Source organism: Stenella coeruleoalba (genome assembly GCF_951394435.1).
Source record: "Stenella coeruleoalba genome assembly, chromosome: 7".
NCBI classification, from domain to species: Eukaryota; Metazoa; Chordata; class Mammalia; order Artiodactyla; family Delphinidae; genus Stenella; species Stenella coeruleoalba.
In genome coordinates this window covers 74,027,565-74,053,413 of record NC_137153.1, presented here as the reverse complement: position 1 = coordinate 74,053,413, position 25,849 = coordinate 74,027,565, and the positions used below count along the sequence as shown (strand labels likewise).

Sequence of the window (25,849 nt, the reverse complement as noted above, 5' to 3'; positions counted from 1 at the left end):
CATATATGTGGAACCTAGAAAATGGTACAGATGAACCAGTTTGCAGGGCAGACATTGAGACACAGATGCAGAGAACAAACGTATGGACACCAAGGGGGGAAAGCGGTGGTGGTGGTGGGGGGGGTGGGATGGATTGGGAGATTGGGATTGACATATATATGCTACTATGTATAAAATGGATAACTAATAACCTGCTGTAAAAAAATAAATAAAATTCAAAAAAAAATTCTTATATACATTTAGAACTGTTCCTATTTTCTCCATTCTGCTCCTCTAATTTTCTGTACGAATTCCATACTATTAACAGCTTTATTAACTAGACAGCCACATGTGAAAGAATGAAATCAGGACATTCTCTAACACCATACACGAAAATGAACTCAAAATGGATTAAAGACCTAAATGTAAGGCCGGATACTATAAAATTCTTAGAGGAAAACACAGGCAGAACACTCTATGACATAAATCACAGCAGTATCTTTTCTGGACCCACCTCCTAGAGTAATGAAAATAAAACCAAAAATAAACAAATGGGACCTAATTAAACTTAAAAGCTTTTGCACAGCAAAGGAAACCATAAACAAAACGAAAGGACAACCCCCAGAATGGAAGAAAATATCTGCAAACAAAGCGACCAACAAGGGATTAATCTCCAAAATACACAAACAGCTCATGCAGTTCTACATCAAAAAAACAACCAACCCAATCAAAATATGGGCAGAAGGTCCAAATACACATTTCTCCAAAGAAGACATACAGATAGTCAAAAAGCATATGAAAAGAGCCCAACATCACTAATTATTAGAGAAATGCAAATCAAAACTACAATGAGGTATCTATCACTTCACATGGGTCAGAATGGCCGTCATCAAAAAGTCTACAAACAATAAATGCTGGAGAGGGTGTGGAGAATAGGGAACCCTCCTACACTGTTGGTGGGAATGTAAATTGGTACAACCACTATGGAGAACAGTACGGAGGTTCCTTAAGAAACTAAAAATAGAATTACCATATGTTCCAACAATTACCATACATCCCACTCTTGGGCATATATCCAGAGAAAACCACACATGCATATTTGAAAAGATACATGCACCCCAATGTTCACTGCAGCACTATTTACAACAGCCAAGACATGGAAGCAACCTAAATGTCCATTGACAGAGAAATGGATAAAGAAGATGTGGTACATATATGCAATGGAACATTACTCAGCCATAAAAAAGAATAAAATAATACCATTTGCAGCAACATGGATGCACCTAGAGATAATCATACTAAGTGAAGTAAGTCAGACAGAGAAAGACAAATATCATATATCACTTTCATGTGGAATCTAAAAAAAATGATACAAATGAACTTATTTGCAAAACAGAAACAGACTCAGATTTCGAAAGCAGACTTGGGATTGTGGGGTGGGGGGGGACTTGGAAAGAGATAAATTAGGAGTTTGGGATTAACATATATACACTACTATATATAAAACAGATAATCAACAGGGACCTACTCTATAGCACAGGGAACTCTACTCAATATTCTGTAATAACCTATATGGGAAAAGAATCTGAAAAAAAATGGATATATGTATATGTATAACAATGACTTAGCTATATACCTGAAACTAACACAACACTGTAAATCAACTATACTTCAATATAAAAGAAAAATTAAATTTTAAGAAAAGGCTTATTTTACACTTTAACATCTGTTACATAAATGTCTTATTCATGATTCTACTTTTCAAGACCTCTTGGGTTTATTCTTCCCGATGAACTTTATAATCAACTTATAAATTTACCTGTTGAGACTCTTATTGGAATTATATCAGATTTATACGTTAGCTTGGAAAGGACTGACATGTTAATGGTGACTACAAATTTATATTTTTAGAACATAATATGCTTCTCCATTTATTCAGGTCTTGGTTTTGTATCCTTCAGTAAAATACCACCATTATATTTTAATAAGTTGAGCATAACCTCTTTAACTGTTTTCTTCCATGTGTGCCTATTTCTCATCTCTACATAAATTCTAAAATTTTCAACAATTTTTGAATAAAGATCACTTCCTCATTTCCTACAAAATAAAGTATTAGATAATCTTTAAGAGCTATTTCAGCTAAGAAAATTCAATAACTTTCTATAAACACTCCAAAAAACAACACTCTAAAAATCACCTAAAGGATGTACATGTTCATATATAAAAGACAAAGTATCTGCGCCAAGGATGGTCAACTGGTTTCATCTTGAAGAGTAACTCTCATCCATCAGAAATGGCTGCCAAGAGTGGTAAACTCAGAACATCTAGGTTTAAGGGAAAAGAACACCATAATGAATTATCGATTTCTACCATGAGGGAGGGAATGGAAAATGGTGACATAAATGCCAAGTATCTGCCATACATGAAGTTCACCAAACTACTAACAGTGGTCGTTTCTGGAAGTGGAATTATGGCAAGAAGGCTTTCATCTTTTTACACTCCTACATTGTTTGCATTTTTTTAAACAAGCAAATATTTTGCTTTCAAAATCAGAAAAAAGAAAGCTTAAGTTTGTAAAAAATACTGCAACTTCTTAATGAATATTTAATAGTGGTATATTTCTATTTCATTATCTCCCATAAATTTCTAATTTCCTTAAGAATTTTTCCAGAAGAAAGTTCTTACAATTCAGGTTTTAAAAGATGCATTAAGGGACTTCCCTGGTGACGCAGTGGCTAAGACTCTATGCTCCCAATGCAGGGGGCGAGGATTCAACCACCGGTCGGGGAACTAGATCCCACATGCACGCCGCAACTAAGAGTCCAAATGCCACAACTAAGGAACCCGCCTGCCGCAACTAAGACCCGGCACAACCCAAATAAATAATAAATAAATATTTTTTAAAAAAAGATGCATTAAAAAAAACCAAAAACAAAACAAAAAACACCTTACCTCTCTAGATAAAGTATCCCTTAAATATTATTTCCAGTATCTATGCCACAATACTGTATTATTACTCTTGACTAAAGTCATCAGGAAAGCATGAACATAAACTAAGAAATTATCTAGGGAAATGTGGTTTTAACACTTACAATTCAATTTCAACCATGCCTTTGGAACATCCTCTCTTCACAAAAAAGCCAACCTAAGATATAAGAAAGACAAAGTGAGCTGTGTGATGACATTCCCAGGTTAACAATGAGCGATTTAGCAAAGTCATCATTATTTGTCAGATTCTTTCAATAACTACTCTGTACATTCATTCCCATCACCTTCTAATTGCACCCTTCCCAGATTTAGACTCCTCCATTGGTTCCACTCACAGATAGTCATCATCTAAGTTACCATTTATTGAACCTTCTATGTGCCTAATAGCCTCTTACAAAGTTCATGACAGAGCCAGTAAGTAGTGCAGAGCAAGGATCTGAGCCCAGGTAGCCCAGCTCCAGACCCTGGGTACTTCTATGGAGTTGCACAGATTAAATATTATTAACAATCACTCTAAAAGTACTCATCCTGTTATTAATTAGGATACACCTACCACCCAGCACTTAAAAAAAAGAGCAATAAACGTAGTAAATACAATTTAAGTAAGTACAATTTATATAGTATAATAGACATATTTAAGCTAGTTTCTATATATTTGAGCATAAGTATGAAAAAAGACCCTGGGCCTAAAAAAATCAGATTGGATCTTAAATTAGGCTGTAAGTAAGTAATATTTAAAAAAAGGCAAAAACTGCACCTTGCAAACAATTGTCTTTTTAATAGTGATGATGACAATTATAACCACAACAGTTAACATTTATTAAGCATTACTAAATGTTTCTGTGCTAAGCACTTTATATACAATTTTCTCATTTAATACTCATGAGCAAAGTTATGAGCTATATGTTATATCCATTTTATAGATTATGAAAGTGAAACCCAGAAATATGAAAAAGCCTGTTCCTGTAACAAGAAAGTACAGCTTAATGATCAAGAGTACAGGCTTTACCGTGTCTAGTTCAAATCTCAAGTCTGCCATATATAAGCTGTTTGACCTTAACCAGGTTACTTAGCCTCTTGTTTCAGTTTCTTCATAGATAGGGAAAACAGTGGCATTTTTGTAGGAGTGGGTCATCTACTCATTAGCTTGCAACAATTAAAATACTTCGTACCAAATGGAAGAAAAGATCAGGAGGAAGTTTTTATTATAAAGTATCTGTACAGGTGGTACAGAACATGCTTGTACTAAATTTTTATGTTAGCATTTAAATAGAAATACAACATTAAAAAGGTATTTTTGCTAAGAACTTGGACATCCCCTAAACACAAGGTCTGCAATCTGTCATCTAAGAAACACTGCACTGCACTCCACAGCTTCCTTTAAAAAGCCTACCACTCAAGGGTGAGGAGAGATGTGTCTTCTTTATGACACAAATAAATAGGAAGATTGGTGAACATTGTTACAGCCCAATCCATTCTGACCATACAGCCCTTGGAGCACAATCCAGCAGACCATTACACAGAGATAAGGATTCAATAAATGATTTCTGAAAATTACATATCAGGAATTCCCTGGCGGTCCAGTGGTTAGGACTCCGTGCTTTCACTGCCAACAGCCGGGGTTCGATCCCTGGTCAGGGAACTAAAATCCCACAAGCCGAGCAGTGGGCAGTGCGGCCACAAAACAGACAAAACTACGTATCAATATTTATAAAAATCTGAGTGGGTCCTTGGAAATTATCTACCCCAACCCGTTCTTTGAAATAAAGAAAAACTGAGTTCCAGACAAATGACTAAGGTTACAAAGCCAATCATTAATAAAGCAGTATCTTTTCTACCTCATAAATGCCTCCCACAGAGCATTAAAAAAATCATATTTTGAATACGTTATTTATAATCATAAGGGGTGTAAAACTCAATCTTGTAACCTACATTAAATTTTAAGCCTGGCTAAGAAACCTGTAATATCATTTTGATAATATCGTAATATTTACAACAGTTTTAGAAAAATGAATCACTTCAAGTTTTAAAAATATTTTACAGTGAAGTAACAACTCAACTTATAGACTTTTTTAAAAAAATTATTTTATGTATTTTTGGTTGCTTTGGGTCTTTGTTGCTGCGCATGGGCTTTCTCTAGTTGCGGTGAGCAGGGGCTACTCTTTGTTGCGGTGTGTGGGCTTCTCATTGCGGTGGCTTCTCTCGTTGTGGAGCACGGGCTCTAGGCGCACGGGCTTCAGTAGTTGTGGCATGTAAGCTCAGTAGTTGTGGCGCACGGGCTTAGTTGCTCCGCGGCATGTGGGATCTTCCCGGACCAGGGCTCGAACCCATGTCCCTTGCATTGGCAGGCGGATTCTTAACTACCATGCCACCAGGGAAGCCCCTAGACTTTCTTTTTAAAACATGTTTTTATGTGAAATACATACCACACAGTAAATATGAACTTTATGCACTGTTTAAGAAATAACAAAACAACCATGTATCTACCTATTTAAGGAACTGATCACTACCAGTGTATCTGACATTTCTTAATTCATGCCAGCTATGTCCTTCTCTCTCGACAGATGTAATCTCTAAATTGATTTGCTGATAATTCTTTTGCTTTTATTTTTACTGTATAAATCTCCAAATATTAAATATATATTATATATATATTTGACCATTCCAGAAACAAATTCACATCACATGTATTTTTCTGTGATGGCATTTTTCCTTAAAATTCTGTTTTTGAGATTTAACCAATGAGCCAAAGTTTGCTTTTACTGTCATATAATATTCAATTTTATTTGACTATACTAAATTTTATTGCAAACAATGTTTCTATAAATATTTCCATAATTTCACCTAGTATAAATGGACACAAGCTTACTAAGGTACCTAGAAGTAGAATTTTTGAGGGACTGGATATAGGCATTTACAGATTTACTAGGTAATGCCATATTTTCCAAGAGGGTTGTACAAATTCATATTCCCACCAAGAATGTATCAGAGTTCCCACTGCTTTATATCCTTATAAGCCACATGGCACCACAAGAATTTTTGTGGGTCTAATGGATGCACCATGCCAGGGTTAATTCGTTTCTCTGATAATTAATGAAGCTGAGCATATTTTCATGTATTTACTGGCTGTTTGGGGTGCCTCTTCTGTGAGACATCTGAGCATATCTTTTGCTCATTTATCTTCTCAGTTGCCATTATTTTGATTATGTAGTCTGGATACCAATCTTGTTATATGTGCTATATATATACCTTCTCTCATTTGTAACTAGTCTTTTCTCTACAAGGTGTCTTTTGATGAACAAAAGTTCCTTAATTTGACTGTAGTTGAATTTATCAACCTTTCCTTTGCAGTCTATATTTTTATTTAAGAAATTCTTCTTTAATCTGAAGTCACAAGGATATTTTCTTCGACTACCAATCTTTTCCAGAAACTTTCTGTTCAATCACATTTAGATCTTTAATATACCTGGAACTGATTTTTGTTGTAGTGTGAAGAAAGGACTCAATTTCATTTTTTCCTATACCAATAAGCAACTGTCTCAGTAGTATTTATTCATCTCTTCCCCACTCATCCACAGTGTCAGTTCTGTCATAAATCAAGTTTTTACTAATCATGGCTTTGTATCTGGGCTCTTTATTCTGTCACATCACACTAGTCTATCCTACACCAATACCACAATGTCTTAATTTACTGTAATTTTGTATTGTCTTGATATCTGATAGGCAAGTTTTTCCATTTTGTCCTATTTCTTTAGAAGTATCTTAGCTATTTCTGGCCCTTTATTCTTCCACCTAAAATTTAGAGTCAGCTTGTAATTTATATAGACAATATAGGGATTTTGACTGGAATGACATTTTTATACTAGATCTTCTTGTCCATTAATACAGTGCATCTCTCTAAACTTCAATGTTTTTAAATAAAAATTGTAATTTCTGCATATAGGTTTTACATGTCTTTTATTAATTTACTGCTATGAAACTTGTACTTTTGTGGCTGTAATGTCCATTTTTAATTGCATTTTCTGGTCATTGTTAGTATATAGAAATGCAATTGATTTTTGTTATACAACTTTTTTTGGCAGGGTCTCAGTTTTTATTTCTAATCTGATAATTATTTTTAAGTTTATTATTGTTTTTGTTTTCGTTCTTGCGGTACACGGGCCTCTCACTGCCGTGGCCTCTCCCGTTGCGGAGCACAGGCTCCGGACGCACAGGCTCAGTGGCCATGGCTCACGGGCCCAGCCGCTCCACGGCATGTGGGATCTTCCCAGACCGGGGCACGAACCTGTGTCCCCTGCATCGGCAGGCGGACTCTCAACCACTGCGCCACCAGGGAAACCCTAAGTTTATTATTAATTCTAATCAATAGATATAACTCACAGAAACAAAAGGTTTTGGAGTCCTCAGTAAGTTAAAGAATGTAAAAAGGTCCTTGCCTTAGTCTGGGCTTCTATAAAAAAAATACCACAGGCTGGGTGGCTTTAACATTTATTTCTCACAAATCTGAAGGTTAGGAAGTCCAAGATCAAGGTGCCTACAGAGTCAGTGTCTGGGTTATACAATCTTATATCTAGTAATCCTGATAAATTTGCATATCGATCCATCAGGAGGCTTATCTGGAGTTTCTTTGTGGTTTTTATGCAGACACTCACATAATCTGTGAATGACAGTTTTCTTTCTTTCCAACATGTATCTTTTCTGTTCTACCTAGAACTGCCAGTACAATGTTCAATAGTAATGGTAGTAGGCAACCTTGACTTGCTCCTGAACTTGCTGTACATTTTCATAGATATCTTTTGTGAAATTAATAAAGGTCCCTTCTATTCCTAGTTTGCTAAGAGCTTTTAATCATACATTACTGTGGAATTTAACTGAATGCTTTTTCTCTATCTATTAAGATGACCATAGAGTTCTTCTCCTTTAAAATGTGGTTGATTCTTAGGAAAAAATTAACATAATACATCTCTCACTCCTTGAATAAATTCAATTTGGTCATGATGTGTTATGTACTATTAAATTCAAAATGCTACAGTTTCTTTTTTGTGTGTGATTTTTGCTTCTAGATTCATGAGTGAGACAGGCTTGTAATTTTTTCATTCTATCCTTGATTGATTTCGGTACCTAGGGTCACATTCTCTGTGTAAAATAGAAACTTACTGCTATTAGGACTAATCCACAATTGTCTTTGTCTTTCTCTATGAGAAAAAATTTACCAGCTAATTTATCTTTTATACTTAGTCAGTTTTGATAATTTAAGTAGTTGTAGAAACATTTATAGTTACAACTTTTTAAAAATTTAAACTTGAGTGGCATAATGATTCTCATAATATTCTTATATAATCTTTCAAACCTCTGCTGCATTCTTGTAACACCCTCGTGGTAGTCATCAGGGCAGTTCGTGAATATTCTGATTCTCCTTTCAAGCAAACGACTGCACTTGCTCTTTCTCTCTGATCCAAGTTATGGCTTCACGACATGCTTTGTCCAATGAAATATGAGCGCAACATATATATTCACTATTGAAAAATATTCACATATAAGTGGACCTGTGCAGTTCAAACCTGCATTCTTCAAGGGTAAACTGTATATACTGAAATGAAGATTCTATAAGGCTAAAGTACCTAAGTGACCACAAAGGGCCTACACTGGATAAGCAGCAAGAATTAATCTTTTGTATATTTAAACCACTTAAATTTGGGGGTTTTCTGGATCACAATTTAACATATCTTAACTATTACTTTTTGCCATTCCTTATATTTTTTTCTTCCTTTCTCTCCCTGCCCCCAGAAGTTACTGATTTAAATAGTATTTTTGAAAAGCAATTTTTAGTTTTGTGGTTCCTACTGAATCATTGTTTATTATTTTATTAATTTCTGCTCTTACTTTTCAGTTTCTATTAAAATTTCTTCTTTGACCTGTGGATAATATAGAAGTACATGTTTCATTCTAAACAAATGGGAAAATTTTAGTTATCTTCTTTATTATTTCTATCTTAATAGCACTGTGGTCAGAGAACATAGTTACGTGGTAGCAATTCTTTGATATTTTTTGATATTGCTTTATGGCTCAGTTTATGGTTAATTTTAAGAAATATTCCATTTCTGCTTAAAAAGAATGTATGCTCTACCAATTGTTGAGTGCAGTGTTTACAACATGTCCATTAGTTCAATCTAACTGTTGTTCATACCTTCTATACTCTTACTAATTTTTTATCTGATTGGATCTACTGATTACCACTAGCTCTTCCACTATAATTCTGGAGCTGTTAACTTGTCTTTAAGAACTCTGTGATTGTGCTTATATATTTTGGAACTAGATAATGTGAATTTAAGTTGGGAGCTGAATTATCTTCTTGCTGAACTGAAACTTTCTTCAATATTTAACGACCATCTTTATCTCTAAAAGTTCTTTTTTCCTTTAAATTCTATTTTGCCTGGTATAAATTCAGCTACACCTACTTTGTTTTGTATAATATTTGCCTGGTATGTATTTTTTCATCCTTTTACTTTCAACTTCTCTGTAGTTCTTTATTTTAGATATGCTTATTGTAAACAAAACAGAATGGAACTTTGTTTTATTTATGTACTCTGACTTTCTCATTTAACAAGAATGTAGAGCATTTATTATTATTGTGAATGTATTTCCACTATCTTTTTTATGTTTTTTAATAATATCCTTTTCTATATTTCTCTTTCTTTTCTCTTCCTCCTCCTTTCTTGAGACTCCTTCTGGGTTGTTTGGGCAGTGGTTATTTTTTCTCTACTTCTCTCTTCCTACTTTAACCTTTCTTGTTTGGAGATTATGTATTTCAATTTTTTTACTGGCTTACCCTAGAAATTTTAACATGCATATTTAGCTTAATAAACTCTGAAGCTAACCAATTATCTTAACTTCCTCCCAACAATACAAATTCAAAGAATACTTCAACTCTGATCACTTCCTTCCTGTTGTCCAGGAAGGACATGTAGTACTATCTTCTTTGATTTAAAAACTTGACAAATGAGACATTAGTATTATTTTACACAGTTTACTTCCCTACATGTTTACCATTTTTTTGCTCACCATTTCTTCTTACCTCTCAGACTTCCTTCTGGGATCATTTTCCTTCTTCCTAAATTATATACTTTCAAAGTTCCTTTATGGGCATCTCAAACTGTTCTTTTCTTTGCCCCTCTGTTTCCATTCTGAGACAATATTACTACTATGTTTGGTATTCTGGAATTTACTACAATGTGTCTATTTGTATATTTCTTTCATTTACCCTGTCTGGGATACACTAGGTATCTTGAATCTGAGGATTCAAGTTTTTCAACATTTCTGGAAAATTCTTAGTCATTCTTTCTTGAATATTGCCTCTTCCTTAGTCCATTAACTATCAGGTCACAATCTTTATTTCACACTTTTTTCTCACTTTATCTCTATATTGCATTTTTAGAAAAACTGTCAAGTATTTTGGTTCACAAATTCTCAAATATGTCTGCTTTGTTGTTTTACCTGTCCATGAAGTTTCCCTCCCATGTACTGTTATTTTTTTATGTTCTATTTGATTCAAATTTACCTGATCAAATTTTTCAAATTTACCTGATCTTTTTTGTTACTTATTCTTTTGTTATACTTGCAATCTTCTTTCACTTCCTTAAATAAATTAAGTATTCCTAGTTTACATTCTGTGTCTACAAGCTTTGCAGGTCTGATTGTATAGTCTGTTGTTTTTGTTAGCTCTCATTTTTGGTGATTCATTTCCTCCTATGCTTTGTGATTTTTTTAGGTATGGATTCATGAATTTCTTAGAGCTTTATGTTGAGGACTGGATTGAGGATATTTTCCTTCAGAGGATTTGCATTTGCTTCTGCCTGAAGAGAGATGTTACTAACTGGGACCACTTTAAACTAAAATTACAATGTATGTGATAAGACTCGTTTGGAAGATCTTCTTTTTTTTATCTACTGTATTCAGAGCTAACAATGAGATAAGTAACCTCACTGTCCCACTTTGTGATCTTTTTTTTCTTCTGCTACATGCAGTGCTTCTAGTGGCTTCTAGTTTTATCTTCTAACCCTTCTGCACCTTCAGGACCCCCAATCCTATGCAACCAATTCAAAGCCAGGCTTTAGGGTGCAAGGTAAAGCAAATGCCCCTGGGTAAACAACCCCAGAGCTTGTAGAAATCTTTAGATCCAAACTACTTTGTTTGTGCCCTTTGTAAACTTACTTCACCTTTCCACAAGCCCAGAAATACATTTAAAAAGATATATTTTACATTATTTCTAAGGTTGCAGGTGTTACATACTTGGAGAATTCTCTAGGTATATAGTGCACACTACTTCTGGAAATGGAAATCTCCCCACAGTGGCCCTGCCAACTTCATTATTTATATTCAAGCACAACACATTTGCTATACTCAAGGAATGGAGATATAGAAATTGATTTGTTACTAAAAGCAATTCATGGCTTTGAATTCTGTTAAAAAGTACGTATGTTAACTCACCTTATCTGCCCGTCCCATGAAAGCAGGTTTGCCTGCTAATCCAAGGCAAATGGCACACACGATGCTGGACTTCCCTGTTCCATTAGCTCCAATAATCATATTCAAGTGGGGCCCAGGAGATACTTCACAGATATCATATGTTCTAAATTATAAAGAGGTGATATTACTAAGCAGAGATAAGAAGTGAAGAATATTTTCTTACCAAAGCACTTTTTCTTCCTTTACCCTTATCATTACCTGCAGGCTTCCTCAAATTCTTTTAAAAACCACCTAACCTTACAAATTTAATGTCAGGTTAATTTATAGGTTGTTAATAAACTAGAGGGAAAAAAATCTGTTAGTGGGAGAAATGAAAAAGTGATAATGTGTATCTAAAATAGAACATTCATGGGAAAATAAGACTTCATGTGCTTTTTTTCAAATATTAAGTCTGCTGAATAAAGCAAAGTTTCATATTATTTACTCTTTAATAATTACAATACATGAGAGAGTACATCAAAGCTACTATACAAATAAGATAATTTTTAACCAAATTATATGTAAGTGAAGCCATGGCTCATCCTGAATCTGTGGATTTTACATTTATATTTCTCTTGAATTAAAATGCTTACTAGCAACTTCTCATAGTCAACCAAATTATTTCTATTCTAATTAGAAAACTGAAGATATATCAAGCCAATAGTTTAATTTTTATTATTACTTAAAAAATAACATCCAATTCCTTTAATATGCTGCCAGACATTCACCAAAGGATCTATTTTTAGTACAAATTCAAGTAAATTTTATTCCTATGGGAGGAAACAAGAGTGCACCATCACCAAGCACTTTTGTAACATTCCCTCATACTAGAAGGCAGCATGCTGTCCAGCACTCTACATGCAACAGTAGCATCTAATCCATATTAGTACTCCGGGACAGCTACGGCAAAATGTGAAGTGAACTCTGACTCAGATATCCTTCTACCTTGTCTTTGAATATTCTGAATTGGAACCCATAAATAATGTCCTGTTCCCACAGGGTTTCAGTTAGCTGCCAACTAATTCCCCAAGAGTAAAAAAAACCTTAGCCTGTTACCTGCTAAGTATTTAAATAATTTAACCAAGCACACTTTAACTTTAACACTCAAACAAATTAACAATTCTGAAATGCTACGTGGTAATAAAATAAATACAGGTGGTAAAGAGAGGTATTTTCTGGCAGGTTTCCAACCCCACATCTCTGTACAGCACCTATCTATCTATCTTTTCAGAAGCTTTATTCTAGTAACAGCTGAGTCTTAAAGCAATCCTTTACAACGGCTAAAATAAAACTAGTTTGGGAATTTCAGACATCTGGAAAAGTATCTGACATGGAACTTCTTAACCCAACACATGAAGCCCCATTCTATTAATACTGGAATTTCCTGATGTGAAATCTCTGTGTGACTGTCTTACTAAAATAGTAACGCAACTGGTATTTAAGCAAACAATAAATACAACAGGAAGAAGCATGAGAACTTCTGGCCTATACTGTACACACAAATATTATAAACAGGAAAAATTGCCCAAAACAAAATAAAGCCTCTGCATTTTTTTTTTTTTTTTTTTTTTGCGGTACACGGGCCTCTCATTGTTGCGGCCCCTCCCGCTGCGGAGCACAGGCTCCGGATGCGCAGGCTCAGCGGCCATGGCTCACGGGCCCAGCTGCTCCGCAGCATGTGGGATCTTCCCGGACCGGGGCACAAACCCATGTCCCCTGCATCGGCAGGCGGACTCTCAACCACTGCGCCACCAGGGAAGCCCAAGCCTCTGTATTTTAAAAAACCTTTCTGACTCTAAAATATGTTTACTGAGAATTCCCTTTTTGTGAGTTCCCTTTGCTCTGAGCTCGCCCTGAAAGAGCTAATGTCAGAGGCCCACCCTCTTCTCAGTCTACATACTTTGCCTAGTACCTCATGTATTCTCCATGGCCTCAGGTAGCATCTGTATGCTGAAAGTCAGTCCAGATGACCTATATAGATGGAATTCCCACCTCAAGAACTCTATTTGGATAGAGTCACCTCAAACTTAACACATTCAAAATTAAACCCACCATCTTTTCCATCTAAAACCACTCTTATAGTCTCTTAGTGAAGGATATCATCATTCATCTCACTGCCCAAGTCAGAAACCTAGGCATTAGCTTTGCATCATCTTTGATTCTTACCATCTCCTTCACCTCTATCCACACTACCCACCCGCCCATCATCCAATCAATCACCAAATCATGTTGGTAGACAAGCAAATCTGAAACAACTTGTTTTAAAGAAAAAGAAGGACTTCCCTGGTGGCGCAGTGGTTAAGAATCCACCTGCCAATGCAGGGGACATGGGTTTGAGCCCTGGTCCGGGAAGATCTCACATGCCGTAGAGCAACAAAGCCCGTGCGCCACAACTACTGGGCCTGTGCTCTAGAGCCCACGAGCCACAAGTACTGAGCCCATGTGCCACAACTACTGAAGCCCACACGCCTAGAGCCCGTGCTCCATAACAAAGACAAGCCACCACAATGAGAAGCACGTGCACTGCAACGAAGAGTAGCCCCCACTCGCCACAACTAAAGAAAGCCCACGCGCAGCAACGAAGACCAAACCCAGCCATACGTTCATACATACGTAAATACATACATAAAGTTTTTTTAAAAAAAAGAAAAAGAAAAAATAGGACCCTTCATAACTTAGCTCTAGCTCATTGTTTTCTACTTTCTATCTCCTTCCCCTATTCTCTAATAAGACCTCTATATTCTAACTATAATGAATTTTTCAGTTTCTTGACTATCTTATGCTTCCTTCTTTCTCCAAGCCTTTGCACATGCTATTCCTTCTGCCTAGAAATCTCTCCCCCCATTCTCGATCCCATTCGACTTGGTTAACTACCAGGAATCCTTCCTCTGACTACCCTCTTCCAGGCCATTTCGGTTCTCTAAGCCTACTCTTCCTACTTCATTCCTAAAACTCAAAGTCCTCTCATTGTAAAAATAAACAAAACCTCCCCTAGCTCTGCACTTTCCAGCTACCTTTTCTTTCTCCTCTTCACATCCAAGCTTTACTTCCTCACACTCATTCATTCTTCAATGACTGCAAAGTTTTCTGCTTCCACTACTTCAAAGTGTCAAAGATTTCCTAACTGCTAAATGCAGCAGGTTCTTTTCTGTCCTGTTATCTGACTTCAATGTAGCAGATGATATTTTTGAAGCGCTCTTTTTCCTTGGCTTCTTTGATAATACTCTCCCACGGTTCTCCTCTTACTTTCCTGAACAGTTCTTTCTTAGTCTGTGAGTTCTTCTGCTCGCCTTTAAATGTTGTCATTCCTCCAGGACACCGTACTCAGCCTTCTATTCCTATTTATATTCCCTTTTGGGCAATCTCAACCATTTCTGCAATTTCAACAATCACCTATATGCATGATTCTCAAGTCTCTCACCTCTCACATTTTCCTGTAAGCTCCAAACCCTTAAAACTACTGACTATAAAAGATCTTTAAGATGCCCCACAGGAAACTTCAATTCACAGGATCCAAAAGGCATTTATTATTATCCTCCCCAAATTGCTCCTTCTGCATAGCACTATATATGACCAACTTGCCAAGGCAGAGACTTGAGAAAAATGCTCCATTCCTCCCTTACCCTCATGCCTCACAATTAATCTACAGCCAAATCCTGTCAAATCTCTTCTTTCCGATCCTACTTCCCACTGCTAGGTTCAAACCCTAATCATCTCTGCCTTCATATTGTAAAAGCCTTCTTGCCTACAATCTTGCACCCTTTCTAAATCATCCTTCACTCTGCTTCCAAAGTAATATAAATCATACGTCATGCCCTGCTTAAAATGCATCCTGGCTGCCTACAGGATAAAGTTGGAATTCCTCAGCAAAGGAAACACAGACCCTCAACATCTGTCTACATCTTCAGTGTCTACTCTGTCCACATACTAGCTCACATCCTATGTTCTAGCCATACTAAAATACTGGAAATCTCCCCAATATAGCAAACTGTTTCAGGCAGTTCCTTGCTCTTCCCTTCTTTTAAGACTTTCATAACCCTCAGTACAAAGCCCTTCTCACAACTGTGGACGAAATTAATCATTGCATCCTTTGTGCCCGCACGGCATCATGACGCATATATATTATTATGGTAGGTACTTCATTTAATTATATTTATCTTTCCTGATTTGGATTCAAACAGCAATTCACCTACTTATTAGCTGTGTAAACGTCGGCAAATTAACCTCTCTAAGCTTATCAATGCAGGTGATATAAAGAGTTGTTATGAGGAATGAATGAGGGCACTGTGTAAATAAAGCACCTACTTCTATACCTGGCACATGATAGATGCTTGGAAAAAAAAATGTTCCTATTGTTACTGCAATTCTGTTTTCCCTACACCGCTCTGTGAAAGCTTAAAAAAAAAGAAAAAAAAAAAAACAGGCCTTGATCAAACGAACTCCAAGGTGCTAAACGGATACACGGTATTTGTGTTAGAACATGTTTACTCAATTCTAAAGTGAGTATTATGGTTAGTTTTCTGAAGGGTAAGAAAGGAACCAGGGAAGAAAGCCAGATTTAAAGGAGTCAAGGGTCTGTTGGGAGGCGCAACAACTGAAAGTAAGGCTCAGTGTTCCTGTACATTTCAACCTCCATCCAGAACAATCTTCACCATCTTTGTCCACCTGGCAACTGCCTAGTCCTCACGTATCTGCCGCAGCATCACTGCCACTCTGATTTAACTGTTGCAGCCTCTAAATTCCCAGAACGCATAGTTTTGTGAATTACAGATTATGTCCTACCTTTCTAGGCCGTGACTCCCAGCGGGCGGAGATCTAATTCCTACTACTTCCAAGGCCCGCCATATGACGCCTTCAAGCAACGTTGGCATTAAGAATTTAAAAACCGTAACACACTACACACACGACTACCGCATCAACACACACGTCGATCTCCACGGCCCACAAGTAAATATCCTCACGGCAATCCCGGCAAGAATTTACTGTCAGACGCACAAGCCAGGCACACATCCACCCACCCGGCCGCGCACGCACTCAGCCCGCGCCCCCAGTGTGCGGGCCCGCTCGCCTCCCCCGCCGCGGCACGGCCTCCGGCCACTCACAGGAAGTTCTCCATAGCGATGCGGACGATAGAGCCTTCAACGAAAGGCCCGGACGACTGCAGCGGCAGTGGCGGCAGCGCCGCCGGTGGGGCCGAACTCTTTTTCTTGTTCGGGACTTCCGACGAGGGATCTCTCGGGAAAGCTCTCTTGGGGGCCAGGGGACTTGGGGTGGACATTTTCCTGCTCGGAGTCGCCATCCTGGCTGCCTCTCTTCCTGGCCGTGGCTTCCGTTCCCACAGACCCGCAGCTCCGACGCTCCACCGCCCCACTCCCGCGCGAAGTGAGCGGCGCGCGACTCCCCCGCGAGCCCGCCCCGCGCCTGCGCAGTCCAGGCCCGTAGCGTCAGCGGGCATACCCCGCCCCTCCCACAGCCCTGTGCAGGGCCTAACCTGAGCCGGCGAGAATAGCGCGGCGGGGTTTGGGAACTCGCGGAAAGCAGATACGGGATTTTCTGCTCTGTATTTTCAGAGGTTTTGTTTGTTTTTAACTCAGAAAAAGATGTCAGTTGCATTTAGTATTTTGAAAGACTTTTCAGCGCTCCGAGGAAACAGATCCGGGAGGGGACGGAGGGCGGCGTTTGCGGTGGTACCTGGGTGGGCCGGGGTCCCGAGTGCGCCGGGACTCGCCGGTTTGGAGTCCGGCGAGTCTTCTTACTTTGCTTTCAATCAGGTCTCCGTGTCCAAAAAAAAAAAAAACCACAAAAGAAAAAAAGACTTTTTCAAATGGCTCTATGCTTGCTTCTCCCCTAAAACATCGCGCTAGGGTCTCCTGCGCTCTCCAACAGATGGAACGACTACACCGCAAAGGTTCTCCTCATTGACTCTCCACCCCCTCGCTCCCTAATTCTCTATTAAGACTTCCTCGCCTCAGGTTTCTAGAAATCCCCGCTGGCGTCATTGAGCGGGTGCTTCCACTTAAACCTACTCACATTCATCTAGTTAACTCCCTTACTAAAGATGAGGTTCCCTGAGGTCTACATAGGTCTTCGCTCACTCAACTAATAATGTCTAATCTACGAGAGGCTGGGCTGTGGTACTAAGGGATCCAGTCAATGCTGCATGTCTCAGAGCTTACGTTCTGGTGTGTGAGACAGGAACAGAACAAGATAACCTACGTATGATCAGGATAATTTCAGGCGGTGATAGGTCCCAGGAAGAAAAAACAGAATGAATGTGATGGAGAGTCAGGAAAGGCCTGTCAGAGGAAGTGATATTTAAGCTAAACCCTGAAGGAACACGAGCCAGGTGTGGAAATGAGAAAGGAGCATTCCAGGCAAGGACAGAGACTCTGAGGTGGGAAACAGTGGAATGAGGAACGAAGGGAAGGCAGCGTGGTTGCAGCGAAGTGAGCAAGGTTGCTTAGGGGAGCCTTGCCCATCATGCATTTTATTTTAAAAGCAATGGGAAGCCATTGGATGGTTTTAAGCAGGAGAGAGACGTGATCTGATTAAAGTTTTTAAGTGAGCACTCTGCTGATTCGACAGGGTCAAGCATGGGAGTGGGGAGGCCATTGAGGAAGCTATTGCAGTAGAACCCTGATTCCTGACTCCTGGACAAATGCTCCTTTCCCAGGCTCCTGCTTCTTCCTCTCACACAACTGAAATCTGTGCTCTCTAAAAGTTGTAACCAAAGAAAAGTAGAATAAGTTTTTTTAAAAAAAGTGAACTTGTTATTAGAAAATTTTAATACAAATTAAAATAAAGTAGAATACCTTTATAACTGTTCAAAAGGCAGGAAATAATTTAAAAAATAGTGTTTAGGAGGGCACTATCCTGTCATTTGCTACATTACTAGTACAAATTTTTTGAAAAGTGACTTGGTACCCTGCTTCAAGAGCCTTAGAAGAGTCAAATTCTTTGAAGAAATGATTACATTTAGGGAAACCTATCCTAATGGAAAAATAATGTAGGCGTAATGAGAGTTGAGAGCAAGGAACATATCTAATCATTTTATATCATCATTAGTTCTTTAGTGAACTACTCAAATTGTGCTCATAAACTTGAAAGTTGGGAAAGAGCCCCTGAACTTGTGATGACCCCATGAATGCACACACACTATGAGTTCTTGTCTAGACAGTCAGCCAGTCATACTCTACCATCATCCTTTGAAAAGGAAAATGTTACTGGGTTTCGCAAACACAATTTGTGTTAAATGCCGAAATTTGGGAACACAGAGAAAAACATACACAAAGGGGAAAATTACTCATAATTCCTTTACCCAGACTAATCATTGTTAAGATTTTGGTGTATGTTTTGATATCTTTTTTCCTTGTATATGTATGTTATGGCCCTTTTGTTAAAAAAAAAAAAAAAGGATTATACTGCACAAATTATATATACTGTTATTTAACCCCCTTTTTCTCACTTATTATCTTTCTATGCCATTAAATATTTTTCTGTAACACAGTTTTAGGTAACTATATAGTATAGGGTAGTATATAGTATTCCACCAAACAGATTTAAATAATCCTCTTTTGTTGGACTCTATGACTGGAAGTTAGCATGAACCAGAGAGACACTGGCAGGTTATACTAGCTCAGTGCTTCCTAATATTAACAATTTCATACACCCACAAAGGTATACACATTTATTTATTAACCAGCCACGTCTGGTTTCTTTAATTCCACTGGTGAAAACTGTCTTGAAAGGGGTTGTGTTAAAGAGGCAGAAGGAGGTCTTTGGAAATAGAATATCAATTAACCAGAATCTGATGCTAATGAATGAATGAGTGAGCCAAAACGGTTAATCCTACACATCCATGATTTAAAGTCCAGTCGTCAGCTCAATTCATCGTGCCATCCTTGCTAGGTAATAGACGTGGCAAGGCAACTGTATTTAACTTTTTATTGACCGAGGAATAAGTGACCAGGGGCCATTTTAAGTGATGGCCTTCCAATTCTGCAGAAACTTTAAAACTGACACAAACAAAAACCTGGCAGACAGGGGTAGGGTCAAGGATTATAAATATATTTCACCTCACCAGTAGAATATCATATTCTATGTTCTCTTTCTTGGCTTCACTCCAAGCTTTGGATAATGATGCCACAATAGCAAGAAGGTGGGGGCACAATGCCTGGAATGGGACACCGCTGAGGCCATCTCTGACTGAGACAGTTTTCTCTTCCAGTTCTAACAAGAACCCTCACAGGTTAACAGGAATACTCTCCTCTGGTTTATATACCAAGTGAGAGGGAATATTTCTTTTGCTTTTGGTAAATTCATAAAGTAGAAAAGTGAGCCATCCTGGCTTGAAAGGGAGGGAAGAAATCAGATGCTAAAACCTAAGTCCTTGGCTCCCAGGAACAACCCTCCCCCCTCTCCCCGCTCCTAGCACATACGCACACACATATATACACACTTTCTCATCAACCTAGTTAAGGAACTGATGGGGAAGATCTAGGCAGGGATGAGGGTTTCTGAAGAGAATGAACACCCTTCCCACAGGGAACTGAAACCCCATAAAACAAGTTCTGCTAGCGGTAAGAATACCTTATATCTACAGTTCTTAATTTTTAAAAATTTGTTTCTAACATCATACAAAAGTTGAAAACAATCAAAATATCTGCTTCTTCTTGGTGTAGCAATATTAGTATTAGAATTGGTTGTAATAATAGCTATCATATTAGTAGTAATTGCTAATACTAACAGCATTTACCATATACCAGCTGCTGCTCTAAGCACTCTTTCATAACTCATTTTTATATTCTGGATCAATGTCTCAACAGATTTGTCTCTTTCTCAAATTTCCATTTATTGGATACAAAAACCAACTGAAAGATTAAAAAAATAATTAGGAATTAATATTAGGTTTCAGGTGTTCTTTGTGATGTGTCATGATAGAAAGCCTAGAGCTAAACGGGCCTTCATTTCTTTGGAGGATATAAATTGGGAAAACAATATTAAACCACTCCAGGAGGAATTTACGCTCAACTTCAAGTTGATGGTCCTCCTTGCGCAGGCTGGGTTGGAAGCCTCTGGGGGGAGAGCAAACATTTCCCCTAACACCCTGTTACTTCCTAAAGGAAAGAAAGTTGGTAATTGTCAGCATGGTGCTAAATCTGTTGAAATCAGCTTCATAAATTATAAAATAAGTGAGTCCTTTGGTATCAGGAACCAAGAGTGACATTTCATCCCAATATTTCCACAAGCTGGGGTGCTGAACTCTCCCATAACTTGTTAGTTTTAAGTTCAATTATATTTCAAAAACAATAAACTCATAGAGAAAATATTCAAATTTGTGGTTACCAGAGGCAGGGAGTGGGGAGAGGGGGAATTGGATGAAGGTGATCAAAAGATACAAACTTCTGGTTATAAGATAAATAAGTAGTAGGGATGTAATGTACAACATGATAAATATAATTAACACTGCCGTGTGTTACATATGAAAGTTTTTAAGAGTGAGTCGAGTTCTCATCACAAGGAAAAAAATTTTTTTTCTTTCTTTTATATTTTGTATTTATATGAGATGATGGGTGTTCACTACACTTTCTGTGGTCATCATTTCATGATGTATGTAAGTCAGATCATTATGCCATACACCTTAAACTTATACAGTGCTGTACGGCAATTATACCTCAATAAAACTGGAAGGAAAAAAAGAAATTAACCCTGAACAATTTGGCATGATTTCATTATCTTTTTTTAATCTATTTAAAAACATTACATATGAAACATTTGAACACATTCTTCTCTTAAAAATTAGAACAATACAGATAAAATTAGTATACACTTGACATTTTTTTCTTCAATCATGTTGCTGTACTCCTTATCCCTCAGAGTTAACTACTCTTATACACTTGTTCAGTGTGTAATGTAATGCCTTTTAAGGCCATTTCAATATTTACGTGCATTTTATCTACAGAAAATATGTAATAATATTTTGAGTGTGAGTGCATTATGAAAATGTATTATATAAACACACAACGTAGTACATGCATACATATGTAAATGTATTAACATAAAAATATGGTAAGAATAGTTATGCAACGGCTTTTTTATTTTAAAAAATATATTCCTGTGATATATCCATGTTGACAGATATAAATCTGGCTCCCTTTTAACTGCTGTAGAGTTTTTGTATGAATATATCACACTTCATCCATTACTCTACTGATTTGAAATGTAGATTGCTTCCAGTTTTTCAGTTTTACAAACATTGCTTCAGGGAACATCCTCAGACATGTCTTTATGTATGTGTACTAGCATTTCTCTAGGATAGATACCAAAAATTAGAGTTGCTAGACCATATACCACACTAATTATTTTCCTTCAGTTTCTTGGAATTGTTGCTTGTGGCCAATTTCTTAGTCACTGTGATTATTTGAAAATTATGTCTAAACAAAATTTCTCTCTTTTTCCCCCTCTCTCTAGCATTGGCTTTGACTCAATGATCTCTCTCTCTCTCTGTCACACACACACACACACACACACACACACACACACACACACACACACACACCACCTCTATATGGTGCCCTCTCTTTCTCCCACCAGGTCCAGGTTCTATGGGGCCTGAAGCTTATATAAATTTTGAAGCCCTCTCTGAAAAAATACCAAATTACACATACAAAATGAGGAGAGTGATTATTTCTTCAGAATAAGAAAATAAACCACAGCCTCAGCACCACTGACCATTGACATTCTGGGTACAATTCTTTGCTGGCGGGAGAGGAGGCAGCTGTCCTGTGCATTGCAGGATGGTCAGCAGCATCCTCGGCCTCTACCCACTAGATGCCAGTAACATCTCCCCAGTTTTGATAACCAAAAATGTCTCCAGACATTGGCAAATGTCCTGTAAGGGATAAAATTGCCCTCAGTTGAGAGCCACTGCTCTAATCCTACCCACTCTTTCAGAGAATAGAAAAAAAAGGAAGATTTTTCATTCAGCTCATCTTATGAGTCTAACCTTGTCTAAATGCCCTAATTTCTAAGGAAATTAAAGAAAATTTTCTGTCATTCTTTCTCATGAACATATTTGCACATATGTAGCAATGTTCAAAAAAGTAAATGTCATTACTTAATTGGGTTTATTACAAGAATTCAAGGGTGATTAAATATTAGCAAATCAAATCAATTAATATGATTCTTCATATTGAAAGATTTCAGGAGAAAGATTGAAGCAGGAAAAAACATATTTTCAACACACATTCATGGTTAAAATTTCTAGGAAACTATGAGTAGAAGAAAACTTCATTTAACCAATAAAAGGCAACACCAGAAACCTTCAGCAAACTCATATTTAATGATGAAATGTTTAGAAATGTTCTCAGGTTCTGGAACAAGTCAAGGATGATACTATCACTGCTTCTATTTAGCACTATATTGGATGTCTTAGCCTGCCAGATAAGAAAATAAAGCAGATAGAGGAGTTGAAAAGGAAAAACCAAAATTGGCCTTTTAAAGAGAGCTGACCTAATAGCAAAAGAAAATTGTGGTAGGCAGAATAATGGCTCCCCCCAAATGCCCACAACCTAATCTCTGGAATTTGTGAATATATTACCTTCCGTGGCAAAAGGGAATTTTCAGATGTGATTAAATTAGAGGTCTTGAAATGGGGTGATCATCATGGACCATTCAGGTAGGCCCAATATAATCACAAAGGTCCTTATAAGAGGGAGACAAGAGGGTCAGAGATGTTAGAGTGATGGCACAGCTGGATGGGGGCCATAAGTCTTGGGTATCTAATTATGCTGTTTGTTGGCAGCTGACTTGTGCTTCTAGTGGACTGTTTCACTAAACGTTTTGTGCTTTTGGATTGTGAGTCCTTCCATGCAGTTTTATACATGGGAAACTTGTACAGCCTGGGTTGAATGCATGGCCTTCCAAAGAAGCTTTATATTTGTTTTTACCAGGTGCCCCAAGTGGCCAGTGACATATTTTTAAGTTAAATTTTTAGTGTGTGGATTTCCAGACCATGAAATTTTGATGGACCAAAGAGAATCTTTATATCCTTCGTGATTTTTGGAATCCACACACATATTTGTACTAAACTAAATGCCTTTATTGAGAATTTGTTTATTTAGTTCAGCAATATTTGTTGAGTATGCTAGGCAGAGTAGGTACATAATTGAATATGCAACCATTCTTGAGGAGATGGACGTAAAAGCAGGAATTTAGCTTTAGCATGATAAATCTTGCAAGGGGTATGAATACAGGTAAGCAGCAAAGAAGAACCATTAACAATGGCTGGAATAGGAAGGGCAAAGTGGGCATTGCCCAGGTGCTGGTTAAAATGAGCCTTGTATTGTGAGTAATAATTTTAAAAAAAGATGATAAAATGACAAAATCATATGTTTGCTTTATCCTTAAGATGGCACTATAAACTCACAATTCCTTTGTAGAGAAAGGATACATAAAAATAACTGTGATTTATCCAAAAATTTCACACAACCCTTATAATATAAACTAGAAAGGCTTTTGTGTGTCAGACACTAAGGGCTTGTATGTATTATTTTCATTTAATCTTTACAGCACCCTTAAGAAGTAGAGACAAGTATTTGCCCCATTTTTCAGATTAGTAATAGGAGTCAGAGATGGTGTGACTTGCTTTCAGTCACAAAGCCTATAAGTGACAAAGCCAGGATTTAAACTGAGACAGCCTGAATCTGGAAACCGTGCACTTATCACTATGTTTCCCCTCTTTATAGTAATCCACGTTGAAAATGCCACAATATTAGAATGACCGGTACAAAAACCCTCCCCCCACCTCCACCAGCCCCCATTCTGGCTAAATCACACAGGAAAACAAGTCCCTTGCATGAGAAGAAGTCAAAGAACCCATGCCTTAGCCCCCAGAGAGTGACAGAAGACATTGGGCACCCGGAACACTGTGTTAGAGCTGGTTCTCACTGCTCTGCCCAGACTGCAGTCGGAGGTTTGTCCTGCCCTCCTTTGGCAGATGCCCCTCCTAAGCCCTCCCTGGGCATCTGGTCTCATCGAACTTAGCGCTCTGATTGTGCTGACGGGTTTACATCTCTATTTTCCTCACTAACATGTAATCTCCATGCTTAGTATAATGCCCAGAGCATAAATTTCTCAACAAATCTTTGCTAAACATTTTCTTCTTCCACGTTAAGCCAGACCTTGCATCAGAGTCGCTATTTTCCCAGTAGCATCTCCTTTGCTCCCTACTATACATAATCTCCAACCCAGACAGCAACTTATAGGAGAGAAGGCAATTTGTGTGAAAAAGTAGTTTCCATCTGAAGGACTTATGTGTTTAGGTGAGAATTGGAATAAATGCTAAGCCTGGGTTTAAATGGTTAAGCAGTATTTATTAGCTAGTATGCCTTCCCCTGGGGCATTTCTAAACCTGAGAAAATGATACTGTGCTTACCGTTCTTCCATATTTTCATCCAGGTGAAGTACAGTTAAAATGAAGGCCAAGGCAACCTGGAAAAGGAAGAGAAGTATCCAATCAGCGAATCCTGCAAAAGGGGCATGAGTAAGGGAGGGTAAGTTCATCTGCTCACCTTCCACTTCCTCTCTTCTCTTCTATGAACTTCAGGTTGTTTCTCAGCAACAATTGGTAATAGTTACCTCCTGCCTTTTTGCCCTAAGTCAATAATTAGCCCCCAACCCCTGCTCCCCACTCCACTTCCCAAAGCTAGTGCTCCAAGTAGTATCTCTGGTTTGGCAACCTTCAGAGCAATTTTGGTAGCCAATAAATCCTCTTGAGTGAGGGAAACTTGGAACCTTTGGTATTGGGGATGGAGTTGGTAGGAGAGTTAGGAAGTTCAGGAGACAGTCTTGTGAGGATTACAGCACAGGTTTGGCAGTGTTGAGTAAAAATTCAAACGAGCCGATTGTAAAGATCTAATTGGCTTTATTGAACAATTCATGAATTGGGCAGCAGCCCATCTAGCAAGTAGAGAAGAGCTCCAAGGAGTTGTATAAAGTGGAAGCCTTTTATAGACAGGAGGGGAAAGGCAAAAGGAGAGAGTGGATTACTTCATCTTCCCGTGAGGGATGGGAAGGGCCTATGTGGCTGATTACCTCATTGGTGCTAACCAGAAAATTCCAGACTGACCTGTTAAGACTACAGTCCTAGGGGAGGTTATAACTGCAGTTAGGTTACCTACTAAGTCTTGGTTTGCTGATGTGGGGCTTAGCACGAGTGACTCTGTTTTGGGCTTGTTGTTTCTTTTTTTCAAGAACAGTGAAGCAGATCAAGGTACAAAGCCAAGCCCTACACTAGCTGCTGAACTTGGACAGATTTAGTTTTCCTACTTACAAAATGGAAATATCACTAGCTCTACCTCATGGATTGTTGTAGGAT

At 37.9% G+C, this 25,849-nt stretch overlaps 1 protein-coding gene across 4 annotated transcripts in view; it reads right to left on the bottom strand.

Annotated features, from left to right (window-relative positions):
* Positions 1-16,836, bottom strand: part of SMC5 (structural maintenance of chromosomes 5) — a 112,696-nt gene extending 95,860 nt beyond the window's left edge. For 3 of the 4 annotated variants that reach the window (XM_079927594.1, XM_079927595.1, XM_079927596.1), the window contains exons 1-3: positions 16,575-16,836; positions 11,455-11,596; positions 3,072-3,124 (exon numbers count right to left, since the gene is read on the bottom strand). In XM_079927594.1, coding sequence (XP_079783720.1) covers positions 3,072-3,124; positions 11,455-11,596; positions 16,575-16,771 — 392 coding nt within the window. In that variant the 5' untranslated portion in view covers positions 16,772-16,836. The remainder of the gene's footprint in view (positions 1-3,071; positions 3,125-11,454; positions 11,597-16,574) is intronic. The other variant, XM_079927597.1, reaches the window with a different exon arrangement.
* Positions 16,837-25,849: the final 9,013 nt, after the last annotated feature.